The sequence below is a fragment of the Hemibagrus wyckioides genome, linkage group LG18, assembly GCF_019097595.1.
Source record: "Hemibagrus wyckioides isolate EC202008001 linkage group LG18, SWU_Hwy_1.0, whole genome shotgun sequence".
Taxonomy (NCBI): domain Eukaryota; kingdom Metazoa; phylum Chordata; class Actinopteri; order Siluriformes; family Bagridae; genus Hemibagrus; species Hemibagrus wyckioides.
In genome coordinates this window covers 15,546,330-15,568,330 of record NC_080727.1, presented here as the reverse complement: position 1 = coordinate 15,568,330, position 22,001 = coordinate 15,546,330, and the positions used below count along the sequence as shown (strand labels likewise).

The following is a 22,001-nucleotide window of genomic DNA, read 5'->3' as shown; positions in this document are numbered from 1 at the left end:
AATTATCAGCTCGGTGTTCATAATGAATTGTACAAGATTAGTTAATCATCAGAACGTATTACGATCTATATAAAAGCAGAACTTTTGGACACTCAGTTTTCTGAAAGGCGAAGAAAGGACATCAGTCATGACCCCAGAGGATCGTGTTGCTGCTCATTATTCTGGGAAAGGTTATAAGGGCATCTCCAAGATTCAAGACTGTTGCCAGTTTTCCCAGGAGTGGCTGTCCCAGCAAATTCAGTCCAACATGAGACCGTTTAATGTTCAGGGAAACCCACGAGTTACATCATGTGATATCCAGATCTCTGCCGAAGACACTAAATGTTTATGTTCATGAAAGAACAATCAGGAAGGCTTAAGTATGGCTTTCATGGATGGGGGAGGATAGGAAAAACCTGTTCTCTCCCCAAACATATGGCAGCTTAACTGCATCTCAAAAGTTCTGGAATAAATCCTTTGTATTGCTGAGACCAAGGTGGAGATGTTTGGTCACCATTACCAGCACCATGCTTTTTTTTGGGGGTTGTGCAGCCACAGAAGCCAAGAAGCTTCCTGCCATCGAGACAACAATGAACTCCAGTTTATACCAGAATATCATTGAGAGAAAACCTCTCCAGGAGTTGGGACATATCCACAGCATACCAGCAAATCGAGATATGAATGGATAAAGAAAGATCAGGTTGTGTGAAGTCAAAGTCCAGACATCACCCTCATAGAGATGCTGTGCCTGGATCTTAATTGTTGCATGCGCTGTAGGCCATGAAGCATTCTGGGAATAAATTCAGCACTCTAAAAGACCAATCCCAAGCAGCAACTTAGCTTTCCATCATATTTGGAAGTGAGAGAAAGTCATTAGAGTCTAAATTGTCGGTGTAATACATGCCTGGGATTAGCCGAGAGCGAAAGCATGTCCAGGATATTAGATTTTTATTCGTAGCTTCCCGGCACACAGAGAGAGGTTCAGTTGAAACGCTGATAAAGTGCTTACCAGCAGTTTTTATTTCTCCCATCCACCAATCAGAGAAAGTATAACAATGCCATATCGACTTGCACAAAGCTATTCTTATCATTGATGAGCACATCAGGGAACGCACAGAAAAAAACCATTCTGCCATGAGCTGACCATCTTCTCGTAGCGTGTGCAGTTTGAGCAGCCGTGATGGAGTATAAGTGATTGTGATGGGTGTGGAACGCAGTGCAGTCAGCAGGATGTAGACAGCAGAGTGGTACGAGAGCGGTGTTTTCTTCCTGGGCAGGGCCAGGACGGCAAGCAGGGCTGAGACTTGGCTGCGTCCCTGCATGCGTTTATCACTGCAGCATTCCTGCGTCTGTCCACACGGCAGAGATAGAGAGAGGCTCACACTCGCACTTTTGCCTAGTCATGCCTCTCACAAGGTTATTGCAGCTCTGAAATCACTTCTCTCTCTTTTTTTATTTGCAGGTTGTGTTCTGAGGTAGGTCTGTACATTGAGATGTCGTGCATGTGTATGAATATAGAGTGCTGCATGGTGTGTGTGTGTGTGTTTTCTCTCTGCATGACTTTGCAGTGTGATTAAAATGAGTTGAATTTAATCAGCCATGTTCATCTACGCCACTCGTTTTTAGTCTGCCTGATAGGCTACACTATACTCATAGTCATCATCATTACTAGTCAGGCATACTTGCAAACACAAACCAGGCTATTTCACATCTTCCAGTATAGGTATGTATTCCTTTTCATGGATAAAGCTTTCAGCTAAAGAGCACTGAAATACAGAGGAGCTTTTAGGTGCAAAATTAGACTGAAATAAATAATGCAGAGGTATGGCTTCAAGAAATGGACAAATGTAACCAGGTTAGCTTTCATAGCCGAGATTATAAACATCACAACTGCTAATCTTTAATTAGCTGATGAAGGTAAGCAACATGATGATGATGATTAAACGAATGCAGGTTTAGGTGTTTTTCATCAGTAATGACATTTTTGCATAATCTCTGATTCCCCAGAATGTTTGCACACACAATATAAAGCAAAAATATAGTGATTTTTGTCTTCAGATTTTAATATTAAAGTAAAAATAAAAAGTGATGATTCATCCTGCACCCAGGGGCGTGTGCTCTGCCTCTGCCTCGGTCTCTCTCTCTCTCTCTCTCTCTCTCTCTCTCTCTCTCTCTCTGCTGTAAATGTTATTAGTAATTTGCTCGGTTTGTTAAATGCTCTTGGCTAGTGTAGAAATAACTCAAGCCTCCTTTTTCAAAAGGAAAAGAGCATCAAGCCATGTGCACTGTACATAAAAATCCGTCAGAATCGATTCAGATCGGGAAAATATATCCAGTAAAGAGCCTCAGGCCGAATACGACGTCAACGCCGACCTTTATACTCGACATTCGTATCGTATTCCTCGGTGTGCCGAGAGTAGGCGGAGCTTAACCTGACCAAAAAGCCAGCTCCAGTAAGCAGTGCGCTGATTTCCTCAACGTTTATCTGCCCTGTGTCCTCCCTGTTCTCCTACACTGGTAACAGATGTGTTTCCATGGAAACTTGCTCGTTTTCCACCGATGTTGATTTCCCAGTGCGAGTGCTGCTCTCTACCTCGGTGAGATGTGATTGGCTCTCACAGGATGTTATGACGTTATCAAGATGCCTGAAGGACAGTGTAGATTCATGGAGGATTTAGTAAAGGAATGTGTTTGTTTGTTTTTGTTTGTTAAATCAGTCATGACTGTCACTTTGTTGAGCTCAGTTTGATACTAAATAGGAATATTCAAGCTTTAAACACATTTATACAAGATTGTGTTTTAAGCTTTATTTTTCTTTAGTTAGATGATGGCTTGTCATGTGAATGTGTCTCTCTCTCTCTCTCTGTCTCACTTGCGTCCTCTCTCTGTCTCTGTCTCGCTCGCCCTCTCTCTCTCTCTGTCTCTCTCTCTTGCTCACCCTCCCTCTCTCTCTCTCTCTCTCTCTCTCTCCCTCCCCCCTACCTGTGATCTGATTTATGTGGAAGAGGGCAGATAGCTCATTCCTTCATGTGTTACATTGCATGAGCTGCAGCACAAAAAGACGCAGAGTTTGAGTCTCATTTATGAATCTTTTTTTCTGTACCACTGATCTTCTTTGTAATCACTTGGTATGTAACTCGTCGTCAATTCTATAATTTAAAGCAAGTCAATCGAGGTTCACATTAGTGAGTGTCCTCAAACATAATTTCCACAAAGAAGGAGTTACAAACATTTTCCCCAACCACCTCAGAGTTTACCCAGACAATAATGAATAAAATGACATTTCCAGCTTGAATAATGAGGTCCAGCGTTATCGTGGTGTTTCTCATCCTCTGCCTGATACTGTGCATTAAAAAAAAAAAAATCTACAGTAAGCGAAGCATACGCTCATTATCACTGAAAGGTGTCGCACGTGGTGGCGATGCTGCCGGAGTGACACACTTCTGCAGCGGGGTGTATAAATATCTGAACTAGTCCTCTCCCAGCGAGGTCACGCAGGACGTCTTTGCGAGGACGAGCTCATTATCAGGACACTGTGGGAATAAGAGTCTTCTCTCTCTCACATAGACCTGAATATCTGATAGATAGGGAACAAGTCACATGGTGTCAAGTGACCATGACACAGTGTGAAAATGCATGTAAACTACACCGTAAATATTACATTGTTTCCTAAAGTAAAAAAAAAAGCCGGACAATTTTTCATCAGTTCCAAATGTCTAGGGAAATTTGCAAGATTGTAAATGATTCAGCTGCCAGTTTCCTTCTCACCTGCTAGCTCTCCCGTTATCATACACCAGCTGCCATGAAGGAAGGGTGAAAGCTCCTGTGTGCTCTCTCTGAGAGTAATGAAGCCAACAAATAACATGCTCCTGCTGAATCACTGCAAAATGGAAAGTGCTGTCTGCCCTCTTCCACATCCATGAGCTCACATATGTGAAGCTCCACTGAGCTCAAAGTGTTGCTCTGATTGACCATGCCATGCTAGTGGCCGAGGATCAACCACCAGTGACGTATTAACCACCGGCTATTTCGTTTTCCCCACAGTTCCAGTGACGTAATTTAATTTTTATACATACTGAGTGATGCGATGTGCCACATTGATTCAGATTTCTCTAAACACATGGCTGTTGAGCTTGAGTGGGCGGGGCTTGTGTGTGTCACTGCCGTAGGCAATGTAAATATCTCTTGCCCATACAAGCAGCCTGGCATAGGGGAACAGTGAATAGATATTAATAAATAAAGGAAACATCTGGACATGAACTAAAACATTGTACCGTAGTTGTTTAAAGCGTGTGTTTGCTAGAGTTAGTTAAAAATGAGTATGTAGAGAAACTCGCTCGTAAGAAGACCACCATAGCTGTTTCACCCTGCATACAGTTACCAATGCTTTGGTGAAGCACCATAGGTTTAGTCTTCAGGTTTAGGTTTAGGAATGATATAGCACACAGCGGTTAGTGTGAGCGGATGGAGGGCGTAGGGATGGACTTTGTCTCTGTCATCATTGAGTTGGAATGTGAGAGAGTTATCGTACTGCACAGTACAGAGAGGGAGGGAGAGAGAGAGGGAGGGAGGGAGGAGAATATTCTAGAGTGCAGTGAGGAGCTCTAATGGGGGAGAGAGAGACGGAGAGAGAGAGATGGGGGTGTAGGGAACGAGGGAGAGCCAAGTGAGTAGGAGGAACATCGCGAGTGTGTAGGAGGAGTGCGAGTTGGTGTTATCTCGATCCTGCACACTGCTCGCTATCTGACTCTAGCTGCACCTCTTTAGCACTCCGAAACAAGCTTAACCGTCACACGTTGGTGAGTTTTTCTGCCCATTTCCGTTTGCATGTATCTGTAAGCTTGGCTTTTTTTTATGGAACGGATTGTAATCATCAATTAGAGGAGGAGTAATGATGATTAACAGGCTGAGAGAGCACACTGCGGTCAGCCGAGTCGCACCAACGTGAAGTTTTTCTCAAGTGACCTTAAAAATGTCGCGTCATGCAGGTCCCCATGACGTCACTTCAATGCGTGCATGTTAGTGCGGGGTGTGGCATTTATCTGTGTACAGCCACAGCATTATTGTGCACAGTTTCATGCTCCTGACCCTGATCCTCATCCCCGCTGCGAGTCTTTAGCGCAGGCAGAGATGTGCTAAATTCACTCAGGGAAGAGGCAGCACTGCCACCGAAGGTTCTTTATGACTTACAGTTTAGCCTAAAAAGAAACATCCCTATTTAACTTAAGTATAGTTATGTGAATTTAGCTTCTGTAGATTTGTGCTGGAGCTATGAGAGCTAAGAAGCGATGGAAGTATATATCCCCTAGTTTAGCATGCTGTGCTTTTAATGTGTACCACAGTCATGACTCCTCAACCTGGCTTTGTGGAGTCGTTCAACATTTCTAAACAGGTAGCAGATGTGGTTTCTGATTCTGTTATGGTTGCACTGAGCTCCTAAGTGGTGCATCACATAGGAATCCTGATCAGACAGCTGTTAATGGCCGACCGAACCGATCACAGTATCTGGGTGGGAGGAGATTAATACTCTCTCTTCCCTGTCAATCACTGCGACACAAGCCAATCATATGTGAGGTCATGTATGTGGAAGATGGCTGATGGCATGACAGTTATGCTGTCCTGTGTCTTTGGCTGGATTCATTTTTCCTGGAGGAAGTGCGTGTGTTGGCCTTACACCCTCGCTGGCTGGTAGCTGTCATATGATAGCGGACCGTTAGCTAGTGGCTGGAAATTAGCAGAGAAAAACAGTTGCAGAGAAAATGAGATGCAAACTTGGTAACATTCATTGTAATGTTCCCCGGGCATGTACTGTACACACACAGACCATCGAAAATTACTGACCTATTCAGATTCATACAGAATTCTGAATTCCCAGAGATAGTAATAATAATGGCATTAATCACCTTCCTGCGTAAAAGTGATCCACGATGAACAAGTGAAAATCTGTCTTCAGGTGTGTTTGCTGTGATGCCACACCAGCGCCAGACTGAAGTAAGGCATGAGATATGAAGCCAGAGCTGTACAATACATGTGAGATAATACTAGAGTTTATGAAACTGTTTATTGAGTGAGAAATACGTACCGGAGAAACTGGTGTTTGTTCGCTTCAGTTACTTTTGTGTGTGTGTTTACGCTGTGCTGATCACGGGCGTGGTCTGGCGGTGGTGTTTTCCAGCTCCAGTAATTCGACTGATCCATTTCGTCCATTAGTCGCTGTAATGTGCTGTGTTGTTCATCCCTGCTGTCTGTCTGACAGTCTGTCTCACTCCGGTTGCCTTGACAACAGTCTCTCATTCTTTGTACATCATTGCAAGTCTCCTCGTATCCTGTCTCATTTCCACCACCCCCTGTTTTGGATGTTGCCGGGATGCTGTAACAAAGCCGTGTATTGATTAAGCACAGCAGTGTCATGGCACAGCCTCAGCTGGTTATTCCCCATATTAAAGGCGTGTCTGTGGTTTAACCCTCAGGCCCACCGACCTCGTATTTCTCAGACTTTTCTCACATTATTCCAGACACATGACTTCATGCCTTTGACTGCTGTTCGAAAAACACGTTTCAGTTAGGCTAATGGAGAGGATAATATATATACGCCGATTGACTTGCCATAGTTTCAATATGGAACAGTACATTCATTTATCACTGCTTTCAGACTCCATAACTGTGAAAATGACTTAAATGTCGTTTGAATTCTTTGTAATGGATGTTAAGTATCTGTAGGTCTGTTTATCTTTAAACTCTGATGCTCCTGTCAGTGTGATTAGAAATCCCGGTTCAGTGGTGAGGAAAATATGTGAAAGGCGTCATGTCACACATGACTAGTGGATTTTTCCCGATCCGTTTGTCGCTGTGACATCTGTGTCATTCCACTATAAATAGTCCTGCAGGGGCCGCACATTCCCTGAAATCCACTCCATCCGATGCTGGGGAGGAGTGGAATATCCGGAATGCCAAGAAAAATATCCGTAATGCAGGTGCGACCCTTTTCCTAGTTATATGTGCCCCGGTTACTCAAAGATCTCCTGCTAATCCCCACACTGTAAAAAGGGCACAGCTGATGGGGGAGTGGTGGTGTTAGTGGTGGTAAAATGTGTGTGTGTGTGAGAGAGAGAGAGAGAGGGTAGGGGGGCTTATTCCCAGGGGGGCTGACAGCAGCAGTATCTTTGTGCTGTTTGTTCAGAGGTATGTGGAATTTCTGCTCATACTGCTTGTGTACTCAGCTGTTCTGTGTGTGTGTGTGTGTGTGTGTGCGTGCAGAGCAGCACTCGGAGAGATCTATCCTAAGTTTGTAATTATTTCTTATGGAAATTGTGAATTGTAATTGAAAATGCTGGGAAAAAAAGAAAATGCCAACAGTCACCCTCAGCAACATGGCAAAAAAAAGGAACTTCATGATAGATTTTTCAGTTATATACCACTTATAAGAAAATATAAAAATATTGATATATTTAAAATATTAATGAAATATTGCCCTGTTGGTCACCACAACCTTGCAGTGGGAATCGCTCACAGTATAAATTGTGTGTGTTTTCTAGAGAATGGATACCAGCGGCACGAAAGTTCTGGAGACAGCCGATGACATCCAGGAGCGTCGGCAGCAGGTCCTGGACCGCTACCGGCGCTTTAAGGAGCTGTCGGCTGTGCGCAGGCAGAAACTGGAGGACTCGTACCGCTTCCAGTTTTTCCGGCGTGACGCAGACGAGCTGGAGAAATGGATCCAAGAGAAGCTGCAAATCGCCTCTGACGAGAACTACAAGGACCCCAGCAACCTTCAGGTGTGTAGATACAGGATACAGGGTCAGCAGGGTGGACGATTGTTTTATGATTTAATTTTCGGTTTGTTTGTTTATTTATTTATTTATTTTAAGCGATAGAGGGTGGAATTTGCAAGGATTTATTGTATCGTGGTAAGCATTTCTCAGAGGAATTTTTTTTTTAAACTTATGGAGAATACAGTTCCATCTTTATTCAGTATCAGGGCTTCTGAGTCAGTGAGAGTAAGTAACATTTATTTACCACTCAAATGCATTAAATGCTTTCCCTTTGGTGACTCTGTGGGTCTGTCAACATCTGTGCTGCAGATAAATCCACCACAGTTCAAAAACAGCTATCTTTATACTCTTTACTGTTCTCTATATTCAGCTAGATCACTGTCTGGTTTGTTTAGATTCAGTCTGTGGTGTATCTGGAATGCGATTGGCCGTTGTGTAAATCAGTTAAACACTTCAACTCTGTCACTCTGATCTGTTAGCCTGGTTAAATATTATAGAGCATCGTCTTTAGTGCATGTTAACCTTTGTGCTATAATCACCCTTTATTTCATTTTAACAATTTCCTTGTAGACATTTTGCTTGCAGACCCTGAACTGGTTCATTATAAAAACATGTGACCGTCATCATCTTACCAATAAAGCATGATAGCGTGGAGACTTTGTTCATTATTCAAGTTCATTAAAGTGCATTACTGTAATGGAGTTAAAACGAAATATGAAATTGATATAAAATATATAAGATTCCATATAAATGCTGTTTTCTTTTTCACCCTGAAACCAGTTTCTGCTTTTCTGTTAAGTACCCTTTGTAGTACCTTGATGTACCCCTAGGACTCTGATTAGCCATTTGATTATACAATGTGTCTGTGTTTCTCAGGGAAAGCTCCAGAAACACCAGGCCTTTGAAGCAGAGGTGCAGGCCAACTCTGGCGCCATCGTCAAACTGGACGAAACTGGCAACCTCATGATCTCTGAGGGTCACTTTGCTGCCGAGACCATCCGGGTAAATCCTCCCCACAGTTCCTTTCATTTATTCACTGGTTCTCTATTCACTCAGTTTCTCAGTCTAATTGAGTCACTCACATTCACTTACACTTGCTTTCATTCACTTATCTCATTCAGCCACTGACTCCCTTATTCACTCATTCACCACTTATCCCCTGACTCTCATTCATCCACTGACTCATTTTCTCACCGACTTTTTCTTTCTCATTCCCCCATTCCCCCACTCCGTTTCACCCATTCACCCTTTGACTCATTCACTCACTGGCTCTTTTATTCACTCTCTGACTTCCCTGCTGTCATTTGCAAACAAAATTCATGGTGATTGATTTCGTGTATCCTGTTGTATGTCCTATATCAATGTTGATGTGAAGCTCTGCATGCTAATCATGCCAATGTTAATCATGCGAATGATTTGGCTCAGTCCTTCACGCCATACCGGACCGCCCAGAGGCCAATTGTAAAAAGTGTCAATTATGGAACTTACATCCAAGTAGGTGTCTGGATGCTGTGAAATTTCTGAACCTTATGGTACAATCAATTCTTACCTTTCCTCACTGGAAGTATGTGCGTGTGTGCAGTGACGTTTACGGCTGGTTTATGCTTTTGCACTGATATATATCTGTAGAGAGATGGGTCATTGGTAAGCGTGGCACACTGACTCCAATAATGATATGATGGCATGTGTGTATATGCAGTAAACTGCTATTTTTCATACCTGCTGTAGCGGTAATTATAATGCACACTTTGCTTTTTTTCCCTTTAAATGGACTGAGAATCATTCAGTTTGCTTTTCCTGTATATTCTATGCAAGGGTCCGTAGTTGTTCTCAGGGTATGTGGTTGCAGAAGGATAAACCAGCCTTTGCTCAACATTTATTCTCTCAATCTTTAGTAGTGAACTCTCCTATGCTTGTTTATCAGGCGTCACTTTGGTTTGTACTCTTTCATTTCTAGACAAATTCAAATGTTCATAAAAATAGTTTTTCTGTCATCTTACACAGTTCCGATCGTTGATGCACTGATCTCTAGTAGGTGTTCCTGCTCCTGGTTGCCATTATTTCATGGTTCCAGTCTTCAAACGTGTGATGCATGTCAACAGGTGGCCTAGCCGTGACCCTTGTGCCAACTAGCTATACTACAGGCCATAATAGCAGTTTTGTTTGTGGGTAATGTTTAACAGAGGTTTAATGGCAAAGTTTCGCTTCCCTTTTGCATCAAGTTAAACATGACTTTTTCACATCACCAGGACCCACACACTTTGCTTAATCTCCTGTGACTCAAAATCATTAAAAATGAACACCACCTACTGTGTGTTGTAGTGCATCACTGTTAGTCTAAACATAGCATGTAACTCCTTTCTCTCTTTTTGGTAAGGACAGGATGAATCTAACAGGATGATTTTCGCTCTCTCTTTCTCTCTCTCTCTCTCTCTCTCTCTCTCTCTCTCTCTCACTCAGAGTCGCTTAGAGGAGCTGCACCGGCTTTGGGATCTGCTACTGCAGAAGACTAAGGAGAAGGGTGTGCGTTTGCTGCAGGCTCAGAAACTGGTGCAGTACCTGAGGGAATGTGAGGATGCCCTGGACTGGATCACTGACAAGGTTACACACACACACACACACACACACACACACACACACACACACACAGACAGACATATGGATGGATGGGTTGATAGAAGGATCAAGAGTTTAATGGATTGATTTGGTAGGTTGAAGAATAGATGGATGGATATATACTTTAAAATAAATATTAAGTAGATTTATAAAAAGATTTTACCTGTTGGTATATGATAAAGTCAAAACACTCATGCCCACTATTATAGGAAGCAATTGTCACCTCTGAGGAGCTGGGTCAGGACCTGGAGCATGTGGAGGTCCTGCAGAAGAAGTTTGAGGAGTTCCAGACCGATCTGGCAGCCCATGAGGAGCGTGTGAACGAGGTAAACCAGGCTGCAGCTAAGCTAGCTCAGGAGAACCACCCAGAGACTGAACTAGTCCTGAAGAAGCAAGAGGAGGTAAACGCAGCATGGCAGAGGCTGAAGGGTCTGGCCCAGCAGAGACAGGGCAAACTGTTTGGTTCTGCAGAGGTGCAGCGCTTCAACCGGTGCGTAACAGAACAGTGCTAGATTTTCATGTTTTTTTCCCTTGTATTAGATATAACTGTGCCCTTTATGTGAAATTAAGTCTGTGGCTTACAGTTTTCCTTTTCTGTTCTGCAGGGATGTGGATGAAACAATCAGCTGGATCAAAGAAAAAGAGCAGCTCATGGCCTCCGACGATTTCGGACGTGACCTGGCCAGCGTTCAGGCTCTGCTGCGCAAACATGAGGGTCTCGAGAGAGACCTGGCTGCTCTGGAGGATAAGGTCAGTCTCAGTGTGCATTTCACTCTCACATGGCTTTTTAACCCATACACACCTGTCACTGTCCCTTATCTGCTGTGTGTGTTCAGGTGAACACTCTGGGTGGTGAAGCTGAGCGTCTGCAGCAGACCTACCCCATGAACGCCTCTCAGATCCACCTCAAGAGAGACGAGCTCATTACTAACTGGGAGCAGATCCGCACACGGGCTGCTGAGCGCCATGCCCACCTCAATGACTCCTACAGGTGTGCATTTTCACCCTGAATAAATACCATGTCATTGTTACGTTTTATTTAATAAATAATTTACTAGCTCGTAAATGGGTGAATTTAACATCCTTTTTGTCCTCTAGATGGTGCTGCATCTTATACAGTTTTGTAAATGTTATCATTTTTGTTTCAGTATAAATTCCCATTGGTTAGTGTTCTTAATTTAGCTTTGTTAGCAGCAGCTGTAATATCCTGGTGACCCGAATTCTAAAGGCCAGTTTTGATTGGTGGTTGTGTCGTGTTTTCCAGGCTTCAGCGTTTTACCGCTGATTTCCGTGACCTCACCAGCTGGGTGACGGAGATGAAGGCTCTTATCAATGCTGATGAACTGGCCAACGACGTCGCTGGAGCTGAAGCCCTACTCGACCGGCACCAGGAACACAAGGTGGCCCCCTTTCCTTTCAGCTACATCTCAGATCCACCTTTTTTTTTTTTTTTTTACACAGAAAATGTCTGTTTTATTCTATATAGCTGACAAATGGTGACGTTAACACTACTGTGGCTTTGTTTATAGGGAGAGATCGATGCCCATGAGGACAGCTTTAAGGGCACAACAGAGGCAGGGGAGGCTCTCCTGAACACCGGACATTACGCATCAGAGGAGGTCAAGGAGAAGGTAGGATCAACATCGCACTGCACCACCCCACCTCACACCTGCCTGCCTTAATTTTAGGTTTCCACTTCTTCAATAAGCCGTATTTTACTAATAATTGTTTGGCACATACAGTGTCTTCGTTCAAGCTCACAAATCTGAACAAATAAGATAATAGCTGTAATATTAGTGTGCTTGTGAACACATTTGATCTTATTTTGTGTGTATGTATAGCTGGGTGTTCTGGCAGAGGAGAAGGAGTCTCTGCTGGAGCTGTGGGAGCTGCGCAGACAGCAGTATGAACAGTGCATGGACCTCCAGCTCTTCTACAGGGACACTGAGCAGGTCGACAACTGGATGAGCAAGCAGGAGGTGTGTGCATTTTCTTGCTTCATGCAATGAAATGCTGTCACGTTTGTCCTCAGTCAGATTGCAGATCAATGTAAAATTTGAGAAAAGGTTTATTAGTATTAATTAGGCATTAATATAACCCTCTCCTTCTGTCAGGCTTTCCTCTTGAATGAGGACTTGGGTGACTCTCTGGACAGCGTGGAGGCCCTGCTGAAGAAACATGAAGACTTTGAGAAATCGCTCAGTGCCCAAGAGGAGAAGATCACTGTGAGCTACCATGCCACTGTTTCACTTGCCTTTTTGTAAATAAAACAATTAATTCACAAAGTGTTCTGATCCTTTATTCTGTTTGGCGGTGTCTTTAGGCCCTGGATGAATTTGCCACCAAGCTGATCCAGAACAATCACTATGCCAAGGAGGATGTGGCTACCCGCAGAGATGCAGTAAGCAGACCACAAGCATCCTCTTCCTGATTTTTTTCAGATTTTCCCTTTTTATGACCTCTTTATTCACACCGGTGTCTAAATCTGAATTGTTTCAGTTGTTGAGCAGGCGTAACGCTCTGCACGATCGTGCCCAGTCTCGCCGTGCCGCCCTGGAGGACTCCTTCCACCTGCAGCAGTTTTTCCGTGACTCTGATGAGCTCAAGAGCTGGATCAATGAGAAGATGAAGACCGCCACAGACGAAGCCTACAAGGTGCATACATGATTAAGTGCTGTGGGTGATTGTAGACCTTTCCCCCACATTGTGCTTTTTGTACAATCATTTTGTGTCTCTCTCTCTCACACACACACACACACACACACACAGGACCCATCCAACCTGCAGGGGAAAGTGCAGAAACACCAGGCCTTCGAGGCAGAGCTTTCTGCCAATCAGAGCCGTATCGACGCCCTACAGAAGTCTGGTCAGGAGCTGATCGATGGGAAACACTATGCCTCCGCTGAGGTGGCCACTCGCATGGATGAAGTGAGCTCCCAGTGGAAGAAACTTTTGGAAGCCACCGAGCTCAAAGGTAATACATTTATTATTATTGATAGTAGTAGATGTTTAATACTATTCTTTTTTATTATTGTTAAACTGCATTTAGTGGCATCCTCATGGTTCTGTGTGTGTCACGCTGTTAGGTATTAAGCTGCGTGAAGCCAACCAGCAGCAGCAGTTTAACCGTAACGTGGAGGACATCGAGCTCTGGCTGTATGAAATGGAGGGACACCTGGCCTCAGATGACTACGGCAAAGACCTGACCAGTGTTCAGAACCTGCAGAAGAAGCATGCCTTGCTGGAGGCTGACGTGGCTGCACACCAGGTGAGCTGACTTCATAGTGTTTAGCTCTGTAGCGTTTGGAGTGGTTGTACAGTATATCATGCATTTATTATTGATGGCTTTCGAGAAGCATTCAGTTTGTTACAAACTCCTGTCACAGTATGTTGTGCTCACACAATGATCTTTCTAATACAAGATTAGCTCATACTCAGTCACTTGCAATGCGAGCTGTCTCTCACAAGGTTAGCTTTCAGTCAATTCTTACTCACTAGGTTAACTTTCTGTTGTTAGGTTAACTCTTAAAACCAGTCAAAAAAAAAAGCTGTGTAGATGGGCCGAGTAACATCAGCTATGTACCTCTTGTTCTTGTCCACAGGACCGCATTGATGGCATCACCATCCAGGCTCGGCAGTTCCAGGAAGCTGGCCACTTCGATGCCGATAACATCCGTAAGAAGCAGGAGGCTCTGGTTGCACGCTATGAGGCTTTGAAGGAGCCCATGGCTGCACGGAAACAGAAGCTGTCGGACTCTCTGCGGCTGCAACAGCTGTTCCGTGACGTGGAGGATGAGGAGACGTGGATCAGAGAGAAGGAACCCATCGCTTCCTCTACTAACAGGGGTGAGGCTGTGAATCAGGTTAGCTGGATCATGATCAAGACTTGATAACGGTGTTAAAACTGCTTTGTTTCTGTTTCTCCTTCAGGTAAAGACCTGATTGGTGTGCAGAACTTGCTGAAGAAACACCAAGCCCTGCAGGCAGAGATCACTGGGCATGAGCCCCGCATCAAGGCTGTTACCCAAAAGGGCGAGGCCATGGTGGATCAGGGTATGTGCTGCTGTTTCTTCTCAATTAAGAATTCAACTGTATTTCGCCATCAGCTTGGACAATTTAGTTTGTTAACAATTCATATTTGCCCTGGTCTGGAGAAACAATGCGTGTGATACTGCAAATTTGAAGCCGCCTTCCTAATGAGACAGCTTTAATCTCAGAAGAGTGTAAATCTGTACTGCTCTGGTGTTCTCTGTCCTCCAGGGCACTTTGCCGGTGAGGATGTGAAGGCCAAGCTGGCGGAGCTGCACGGTCGCTGGGATACTCTGAAAGGGAAGGCAGCACAGCGCAGGCAGGATCTGGAGGACTCCTTGCAGGCCCAGCAGTACTTTGCTGATGCCAACGAGGCTGAGTCCTGGATGAGGGAGAAGGAGCCCATTGTAGGCAGCACTGACTACGGCAAAGACGAGGACTCAGCTGAGGTAAGTGTGGGGAATTGTGTGGATTTTATTTATTTATTTAAGCCATGTTAATGTTTTCAGTAGATTAGCTTAAAAAACTAGCTAGAAAAACTGTTATGTAAGAAACCATGCTATTTAAGTATCTAATACAGAAAACAATCACTGAGTTCCACCATGTTGGATTTGGGGAAATCACATGACAAGCATGCAATTGCTTGAAAAGCATCAAAAGATGTTTGAATAGCTCCTCAATCCAGTATACTGCAGCTGATCCTGGATTTCTTGCTCTTCTTAGGCCCTGCTAAAGAAACATGAAGCACTGATGTCAGACCTGAGTGCTTACGGGAGCAGCATCCAGTCCCTGAAGGAACAGGCTCAGGCCTGCAGAGTGAGTGTGCCATCTTCTTGTTAAACCAGCCATAAAGTCATACTCCTCAAGCAGAGGGAATCTGAACCTGATCTTCTCTCAATAATCTATCCTACAGCAACAAGTTGCTCCTACTGATGATGAGACCGGTAAGGAGTTGGTGCTCGCTCTCTATGACTATCAGGAGAAGAGCCCTCGCGAAGTCACAATGAAGAAAGGGGACATCCTCACCCTGCTTAACAGCACTAATAAGGTAGAATTCAAAGGACTTCTCTTTAAAAATTTGACTTTGAGTGATTAAGAGATGTTTGTTAGGTTCATGGACATAGCTGAGACTGTTCTGTATGCTGTGTCTGGTCCTCAGGATTGGTGGAAAGTGGAGGTGAATGACAGGCAGGGCTTTGTGCCAGCAGCATACGTTAAAAAGCTGGACCCGACTCAGTCTTCCTCCCGCGAGAACCTGCTGGATGAGCAGGGCAGCATCGCGATACGCCAGGAACAGATCGAAAACCAGTAAGAGTGACCCCTTAGTCCTCTGACCTTTTAGCACATGAGGTTTGATCTAACTTCTTATCAGAACTGATTTCTTGCTTTAACCTAAGGGTGCTTTCACATATGAAGTGTTTATCCGGTTTGAATAGAACACGTTGTTGACCTCATGGTGCAGTTCTTTAGACAGGTGAAAAGACTCCAAAATAAACAAGATCATATTCCACTTCCATGCAAATTCTATTGCAGTGAGAAAACAGTTTGATTTAACTGCAAGATGGTCACCAAATCTGCTGTATGTGTTTTAGGGTTGCAGCTGCTGAATTGAGCAGTGAGGCTCAAACTGAGCCAAAGGTCAGAGCTGTTGGTCCAGATGTTGGTATCTGGACCAACCAACAAAAAGAGACAATAAATCACATCACTAGATGTGATACACGCATGTTGTTTAGATCACCCTTTAAATAAATCATTTAATTAAGGCAGCCTCTGAGTTCGTAGTTCTCGTGTGTTGTTTTCCCTCTACACACGTTTGACAAGGAAATGAAAGAGATTTACAAGTTGAAGTTCAAACCTACGTAAACATCAGCTTATGCTTGCATTCTGGTTTAATGAATTTTTTTTTGCAAAACCTCTTTATTCAGGCTGAAATAAACTAATAAGTGTGAAAGTGCCCTAAACCTATTAAAAACCCCTTTTTACTTCCTGTAACAATCAGCTTCAGTCAGACAACTAAACTATCAGGGCCCTGACTCTTCTTTCAATCTTACTAATGTCTCTGCCTTTCTTTATTCCTCTTCTGCTTCTCCTAATCTCTAATGCCTGCATGTGTGCTTGCCCTGCCCTGTGGCAGGAATGTAGCCACCAAGGAAGCGTGCAGCGTGTCTGTGCGCATGAAGCAGGTGGAGGAACTGTGAGTAGGATCCAGGCTTGTGCTTTTTCTCATCCATCACTCTGCCAGCTTTAACCCATCGACTCTCTTCATCATCCTCTTCTATTAGTCTCTGACGCTTCTGTAGCTGTCATGTTGTGAATCTTGCCCTTTATCAACATTTCCGATTCATCTCTCTCTTTCCTGCAAGGCCATCCTTCTGCTTATCTTCTATTCAATAAAGGAATAGAAGTCATGCCTGTTTCTCCTGAAGCTTGTCTAAGAGACGGGCGATGCTTCAACGTGGTCATTCTCTGCTTTCTACCGTCCTTTCACTCTTCTCCTTCACTGCTTTGTACAATGTGCATTTTAGGTGCATTAGTTTTAGATTCAAGCAAATCATAGCATGGGTTATGGCGAAGGTAACCATGAGGTGTCGAGAGATTGTTGGCATGGAAACTCCTCACTCTGGTTGGCTTTACACAGTGAAACATCTGGAAAAGCTTTATTGTTCTTATACCTTATCGATTTTCTTATTAACAGTTTTGAAAATATGGTTATAGCTTTACCGCTAACAAAGTGCTGATACTGGAGACTCTTCTTCTTCTTCTTCTTCAAAAAGTCTTCTTACAGAAAACCACATCATAAATTTGTCCATGATTTTTTCTAATCCATTTATGTGAAACATCTGCCCTATAAGCCATGTGAAGGAGGTATACTTAAAGCACGATGAACATTTTAATATAAACCTTTTATAATATAAACCTATAAACCTTAATATAAACCTGATTTGTAGCTAAACCTTTGTCAGAGCTACTGTTATAGGGAAATAATCAACACCTTCTCATAATCTGAATTTTCTGTTGTTGATGTTATGGATGAGGAGATTGAATAAAAAAAACTGCTGTTAAAGCAGCAGTGAAACATCCAGTCAGTGTGGAGGAGGGGAATGCGAAGTAAATCCGACCCACAGGATTACCTTGTTAGCCACAACTTTAAGATTCGCTTAAACCCGATTCGAGCTCTGAAACCTCCTCTCGTCTGCTTCAGGTACGGCACCCTGCTGGAACTGGGCGAGAAGCGGAAGGACATGCTAGAGAAGAGCTGCAAGAAGTTCATGCTGTTCCGCGAGGCCAACGAGCTGCAGCAGTGGATCAACGAGAAGGAGTCGGCGCTGACCAACGAGGAAGTGGGGTCTGACCTCGAACAGGTGGAGGTGCTGCAGAAGAAGTTTGACGATTTCCAGAAGGTACGTTCTACTCCAAATGCAAGTGTGTTGTTGAACAAGTCTACCTCTGTCTGATGTCACTGTGTTTTATTTCCCCTTAAATCAGGATCTGAAGGCAAACGAGTCTCGTCTGAGGGACATCAACAAGGTGGCCTCAGAGCTGGAGTCAGAGGGACTGATGGCTGAGGAGGCTCCCATGGTGCAAGCTCAGGTAAAGCATATATTCATCAACCAAATATTTATGAGATTTTTACTATTATTATTATTATTTATAAATAAGCACATCCTGTATTCAGTTAGCACATCATGCATGCTATCAAGAAAATTAGCTATGATGTACAATAATGTCAACCTGTATCAACTAATAAGGAAGCATTCTTTGTTCTCTCCCCTCCTTTCCTCTTCCAGCAACAAGAGCTGTTGGGCTCAGCTCCTGGCAAGGTCTTTATCGTTTTAATCCTATATATACAGCATGCCTGAGAATATATTATCATTTGAAACATGTAGAAATTTCCACTACTAACGTTCATCTCCTAATTTACAGGATGAAGCCGATTCAAAAACCGCCTCTCCCTGGAAGGTAATCATATTTGAAGTGAATGTTCAAAACCAAAATTTGGTAATAACTCTAATATGGAGAATCGTAAGAATTATCCAGCAAAGTTAGATGTAGAGTGCGCATGCTGAGATTTAGAGAATAAGGAAGAACTATGGACACTAACATGGTGGATTTCTCCTGATTTGGTGTGATTTTTTTCTTTCCTCCTGTTTTTCCTCTCCCTTGATTTTTTTTTATTTTTTCCAACTCGGTGTAGTCTATTCGCATGGCCGTCCAAACGACGGCTAACTTTAATACTATTAAGGTAAGAAATACTCCTGCTGTGTACTCCCTGTAGAACATCATCTCATCCCCTCACTAAATCATCCTCGTCCTCACGCCTGAAGGACTAACCCTGTCCCCCTCACCATCGTCCTCTCCTCCCACTCTGCTACGTTGGCCGTTTCTGTTCTCCAAGCAGTGGTGTTTAACACCTGCCAGTCCAGCGTGTCTCCCAACAGCTCACAACCTGGCCACTGTGCTTATTTGTGTTTTCACAAATCATTTGTTGTCTTGTAATGTCATTGTGACTGTGAAAAGTGATTAATATACATGTTAGAGCCCTAGATAGAGACAGGGTCACTCTTTAGCCTTATCGCTGATTCGTAAAGCCCTGGTCAGAATGACTGAATCATCTGTTTAGGGCTCTAATATGGAGATCTGTGGCTGTTCTGTTGTCTGTATTCAGTCATCCTTCATCATGAACCCATGTCCCCTCCTCCCAGACATCCTGTTCATGTCTTTAATTATTATGAATGTTTATATATTAATCATATGTTTATATTCACACAACATGGTTTGATTGATCTAAATCTGACTTGACAGAAACATGATCTACGTCCAGGCTGATATTCAGGTGCATTTTTGATACTTTAGAAAAACAAAACACAGGTAGAACAGCAGGTAAGAGCATTAAGCATTGTGTCAATCTTGTGTTTGACCAAAAAAAGTGACGCATTTTGGAGTACAACACCCCTAAAGTTCTTTGCAAAGGCAGATTTAGAGGCAGTCTGTTTTTACATTTGTGACCACGTTCTCTGTAACAACACATGGTTGACAGCCGTGCTTTAAAGGTCAGTGCAGTGAATTTGTGGGGAAAAAAGGGAAATTATAATTTCATTAGAAAATCTCCTTTTTATTTATGCTCAAGCGTGTTCGGAATTGCACTAAGAAAAAGAGACACGTGGTTCTGGAAAGCCTGGAATTACTTACAATAAAATCTCTTCGGTGTGGTCAACATGCTATAAAGGTTTCAAGTTGTGTAGCGTGCGTGTTAACAGATGACTGACTGCTGCATTCGGGATGTTTCCAGGAGCTGAATAACCGCTGGAGATCTCTGCAGCAGCTGGCGGAGGACAGGAGTAACATGCTGGGAAGCGCCCATGAGGTGCAGAGGTTCCACAGGTAGAAGTGATTCAGTTCACTTTGGTTTCCTGAAGATAGTGTGTGTACATGAAGCTTCTAAAAGTGCAATAAGTAAAAGACACACTGACTAGAGATTCTGTGTTTTTCAGGGATGCTGATGAGACCAAAGAATGGATTGAGGAGAAGAACCAGGCCCTAAACACTGACAACTATGGTCACGACCTGGCCAGCGTTCAGGCCCTGCAGCGCAAACACGAGGGCTTCGAGAGAGACCTGGCTGCTCTGGGAGACAAGGTCAGATTGTACCTCTTTTTGTATTTTTGTCCTACTGATGTCCTATATAAGCCCACTACAGGGTCTTCACCTTTTGTAGTACACTGTATATTAAAATAATGAGTGATTTGAGAGTTCATGGGAATGTAGCATGTGATTTCTGTCTCTGCGTAATTGTTGATTAAAGACAACAGTGAGTGTGTGGATGTGTCTCACTGAATAACAGTCAAAATGTAGATTTTTATAATAATAGTTTCTCTAGCCCTTTTCACTGTGACTTATTTTAACAAACAATCCAACACTGAACAATGAATTTAAGGAAAGAAGAAATGGGGAAAAAAAACCCATTAAATATCAGTGTAACTGTTGATTGGTTTTTATTTTATGTTTATTATTTGGTCAGACACAGTGTCCTGGCTTATTGGTTTAGACTGTTATTGACTTTCTGCTTATGAGATAATAAAATAAATCTCCGTGTCCTGTGGCAGGTCAACTCTCTGGGCGAGACAGCTGAGCGTTTGATCCAGTCCCACCCTGAGGCTGTGGATGATATTCAGGAGAAATGCACTGAGCTGAACACGGCCTGGAGCAGCCTGGTGGGACGTGCCGGTCAGCGCAAGGATAAACTGGGCAACTCACATGACCTACAGCGCTTCCTCAGTGACTTCAGGTGTGGATAGAGAACTACTTATTGTATTACTCAACTTTTTATTGCAGCTTGTTTTATGAGCAGGTAAACTTAAGTAGGCTGTTTATTAAGTTCCACAATACCACAAAGTCCTGCTCATCATATTTTGAGCTCCAAACTGAATCACAATGATACTAGAACATATCCCCGTGTGTCACTCCTGCAGGGATCTGATGTCCTGGATCAACGGTATCCGAGGACTGGTGTCTTCTGATGAGCTCGCCAAGGACGTGACTGGAGCTGAAGCACTGCTGGAGAGACACCAGGTACTGAACCCTGTATATGTCTTCTCACCAGAGCCTCAGTGGCCTTCTCAGTCACATCACATAAACCCCTTCTTCTTCCTCTGCAGGAGCACAGGACTGAGATCGACGCCCGTGCTGGAACCTTCCAGGCCTTTGAGCAGTTCGGGCAGCAGCTACTGGCACGTGGTCACTACGCCAGTCCTGAGATCCAGCAGAAACTAGAGGCCTTGGACCGCGAGAGGGCAGACCTGGAGAAGGCCTGGGTGCAGCGCAGGATGATGCTGGATCAGTGCCTGGAGCTGCAGGTGAAGGAAAACACCCGTTACTTTAGTGAAGATAGCATTTTTTTTTTTTTTTTTTTTTTTTTTTTGTAGTTTTATTGAATTTATTAATGTTCTGGAGCTGTAGTTTTTTCCTAATCATGTTCCAGAATGATTAACTCCTGTTGTTTTCTCTGCAGCTGTTTAACCGTGACTGTGAGCAGGCTGAAAACTGGATGGCAGCAAGAGAAGCTTTCCTGGCTACCGATGACAAGGGAGACTCCCTGGACAGCGTGGAGGCTCTCATCAAGAAGCACGAGGACTTTGACAAAGCCATCAATGTTCAGGTTAGCAGTGTAATGTGGACCAGTCTGAGTGAGCATGTGCTTTTCTAATCAGTCACCCTGACCCCACGCTGTCTCCACAGGAGGAGAAGATCGCCGCTCTGCAGTCCTTCGCCGACCAGCTAATTTCTGCCGACCATTATGCCAAACCTGAGATCTTCAGTCGCCGCAATGAAGTCCTGGAAAGGTCAGAGTTTTTTTTTCCCCTCCTCAGCATGAATCTAGTGGCGTCGCTTACGAGGAAAACGTAGTGTAAATGTAGTGTTTCCTGACCCCCAGGTGGCGCCGCCTGAAGGCTCAGATGATTGAGAAACGCTCCAAGCTCGGCGAGTCTCAGACTCTGCAGCAGTTCAGCAGAGATGTGGATGAGATCGAAGCCTGGATCAGTGAGAAACTGCAGACGGCCACTGATGAGTCCTATAAAGACCCAACTAACATCCAGGTACAGCTTC

At 43.8% G+C, this 22,001-nt stretch overlaps 1 protein-coding gene across 8 annotated transcripts in view; it reads left to right on the top strand.

Annotated features, from left to right (window-relative positions):
• The window catches only part of sptan1 (spectrin alpha, non-erythrocytic 1), a 38,336-nt gene that overhangs the window by 3,472 nt on the left and 12,863 nt on the right, over window positions 1–22,001 (top strand). For 3 of the 8 annotated variants that reach the window (XM_058415379.1, XM_058415377.1, XM_058415378.1), the window contains 34 exons: window positions 7,515–7,754; window positions 8,628–8,753; window positions 10,212–10,352; window positions 10,577–10,857; window positions 10,973–11,117; window positions 11,204–11,358; window positions 11,632–11,767; window positions 11,897–11,998; window positions 12,209–12,346; window positions 12,482–12,592; window positions 12,691–12,768; window positions 12,867–13,022; window positions 13,137–13,341; window positions 13,454–13,635; window positions 13,970–14,213; window positions 14,298–14,420; window positions 14,628–14,845; window positions 15,120–15,212; window positions 15,310–15,444; window positions 15,556–15,704; window positions 16,531–16,590; window positions 17,599–17,797; window positions 17,883–17,987; window positions 18,185–18,217; window positions 18,321–18,356; window positions 18,592–18,639; window positions 19,687–19,778; window positions 19,889–20,033; window positions 20,501–20,682; window positions 20,867–20,966; window positions 21,053–21,250; window positions 21,406–21,552; window positions 21,633–21,736; window positions 21,829–21,991. In XM_058415379.1, coding sequence (XP_058271362.1) covers window positions 7,518–7,754; window positions 8,628–8,753; window positions 10,212–10,352; window positions 10,577–10,857; window positions 10,973–11,117; window positions 11,204–11,358; window positions 11,632–11,767; window positions 11,897–11,998; window positions 12,209–12,346; window positions 12,482–12,592; window positions 12,691–12,768; window positions 12,867–13,022; window positions 13,137–13,341; window positions 13,454–13,635; window positions 13,970–14,213; window positions 14,298–14,420; window positions 14,628–14,845; window positions 15,120–15,212; window positions 15,310–15,444; window positions 15,556–15,704; window positions 16,531–16,590; window positions 17,599–17,797; window positions 17,883–17,987; window positions 18,185–18,217; window positions 18,321–18,356; window positions 18,592–18,639; window positions 19,687–19,778; window positions 19,889–20,033; window positions 20,501–20,682; window positions 20,867–20,966; window positions 21,053–21,250; window positions 21,406–21,552; window positions 21,633–21,736; window positions 21,829–21,991 — 4,767 coding nt within the window. In that variant the 5' untranslated portion in view covers window positions 7,515–7,517. Of the gene's footprint in view, window positions 1–1,313; window positions 1,455–4,622; window positions 4,779–7,514; window positions 7,755–8,627; window positions 8,754–10,211; window positions 10,353–10,576; window positions 10,858–10,972; window positions 11,118–11,203; window positions 11,359–11,631; window positions 11,768–11,896; window positions 11,999–12,208; window positions 12,347–12,481; window positions 12,593–12,690; window positions 12,769–12,866; window positions 13,023–13,136; window positions 13,342–13,453; window positions 13,636–13,969; window positions 14,214–14,297; window positions 14,421–14,627; window positions 14,846–15,119; window positions 15,213–15,309; window positions 15,445–15,555; window positions 15,705–16,530; window positions 16,591–17,598; window positions 17,798–17,882; window positions 17,988–18,184; window positions 18,218–18,320; window positions 18,357–18,591; window positions 18,640–19,686; window positions 19,779–19,888; window positions 20,034–20,500; window positions 20,683–20,866; window positions 20,967–21,052; window positions 21,251–21,405; window positions 21,553–21,632; window positions 21,737–21,828; window positions 21,992–22,001 lie in introns of those variants that run through there. The other 5 variants (XM_058415385.1, XM_058415383.1, XM_058415381.1 and 2 more) reach the window with 4 other exon arrangements.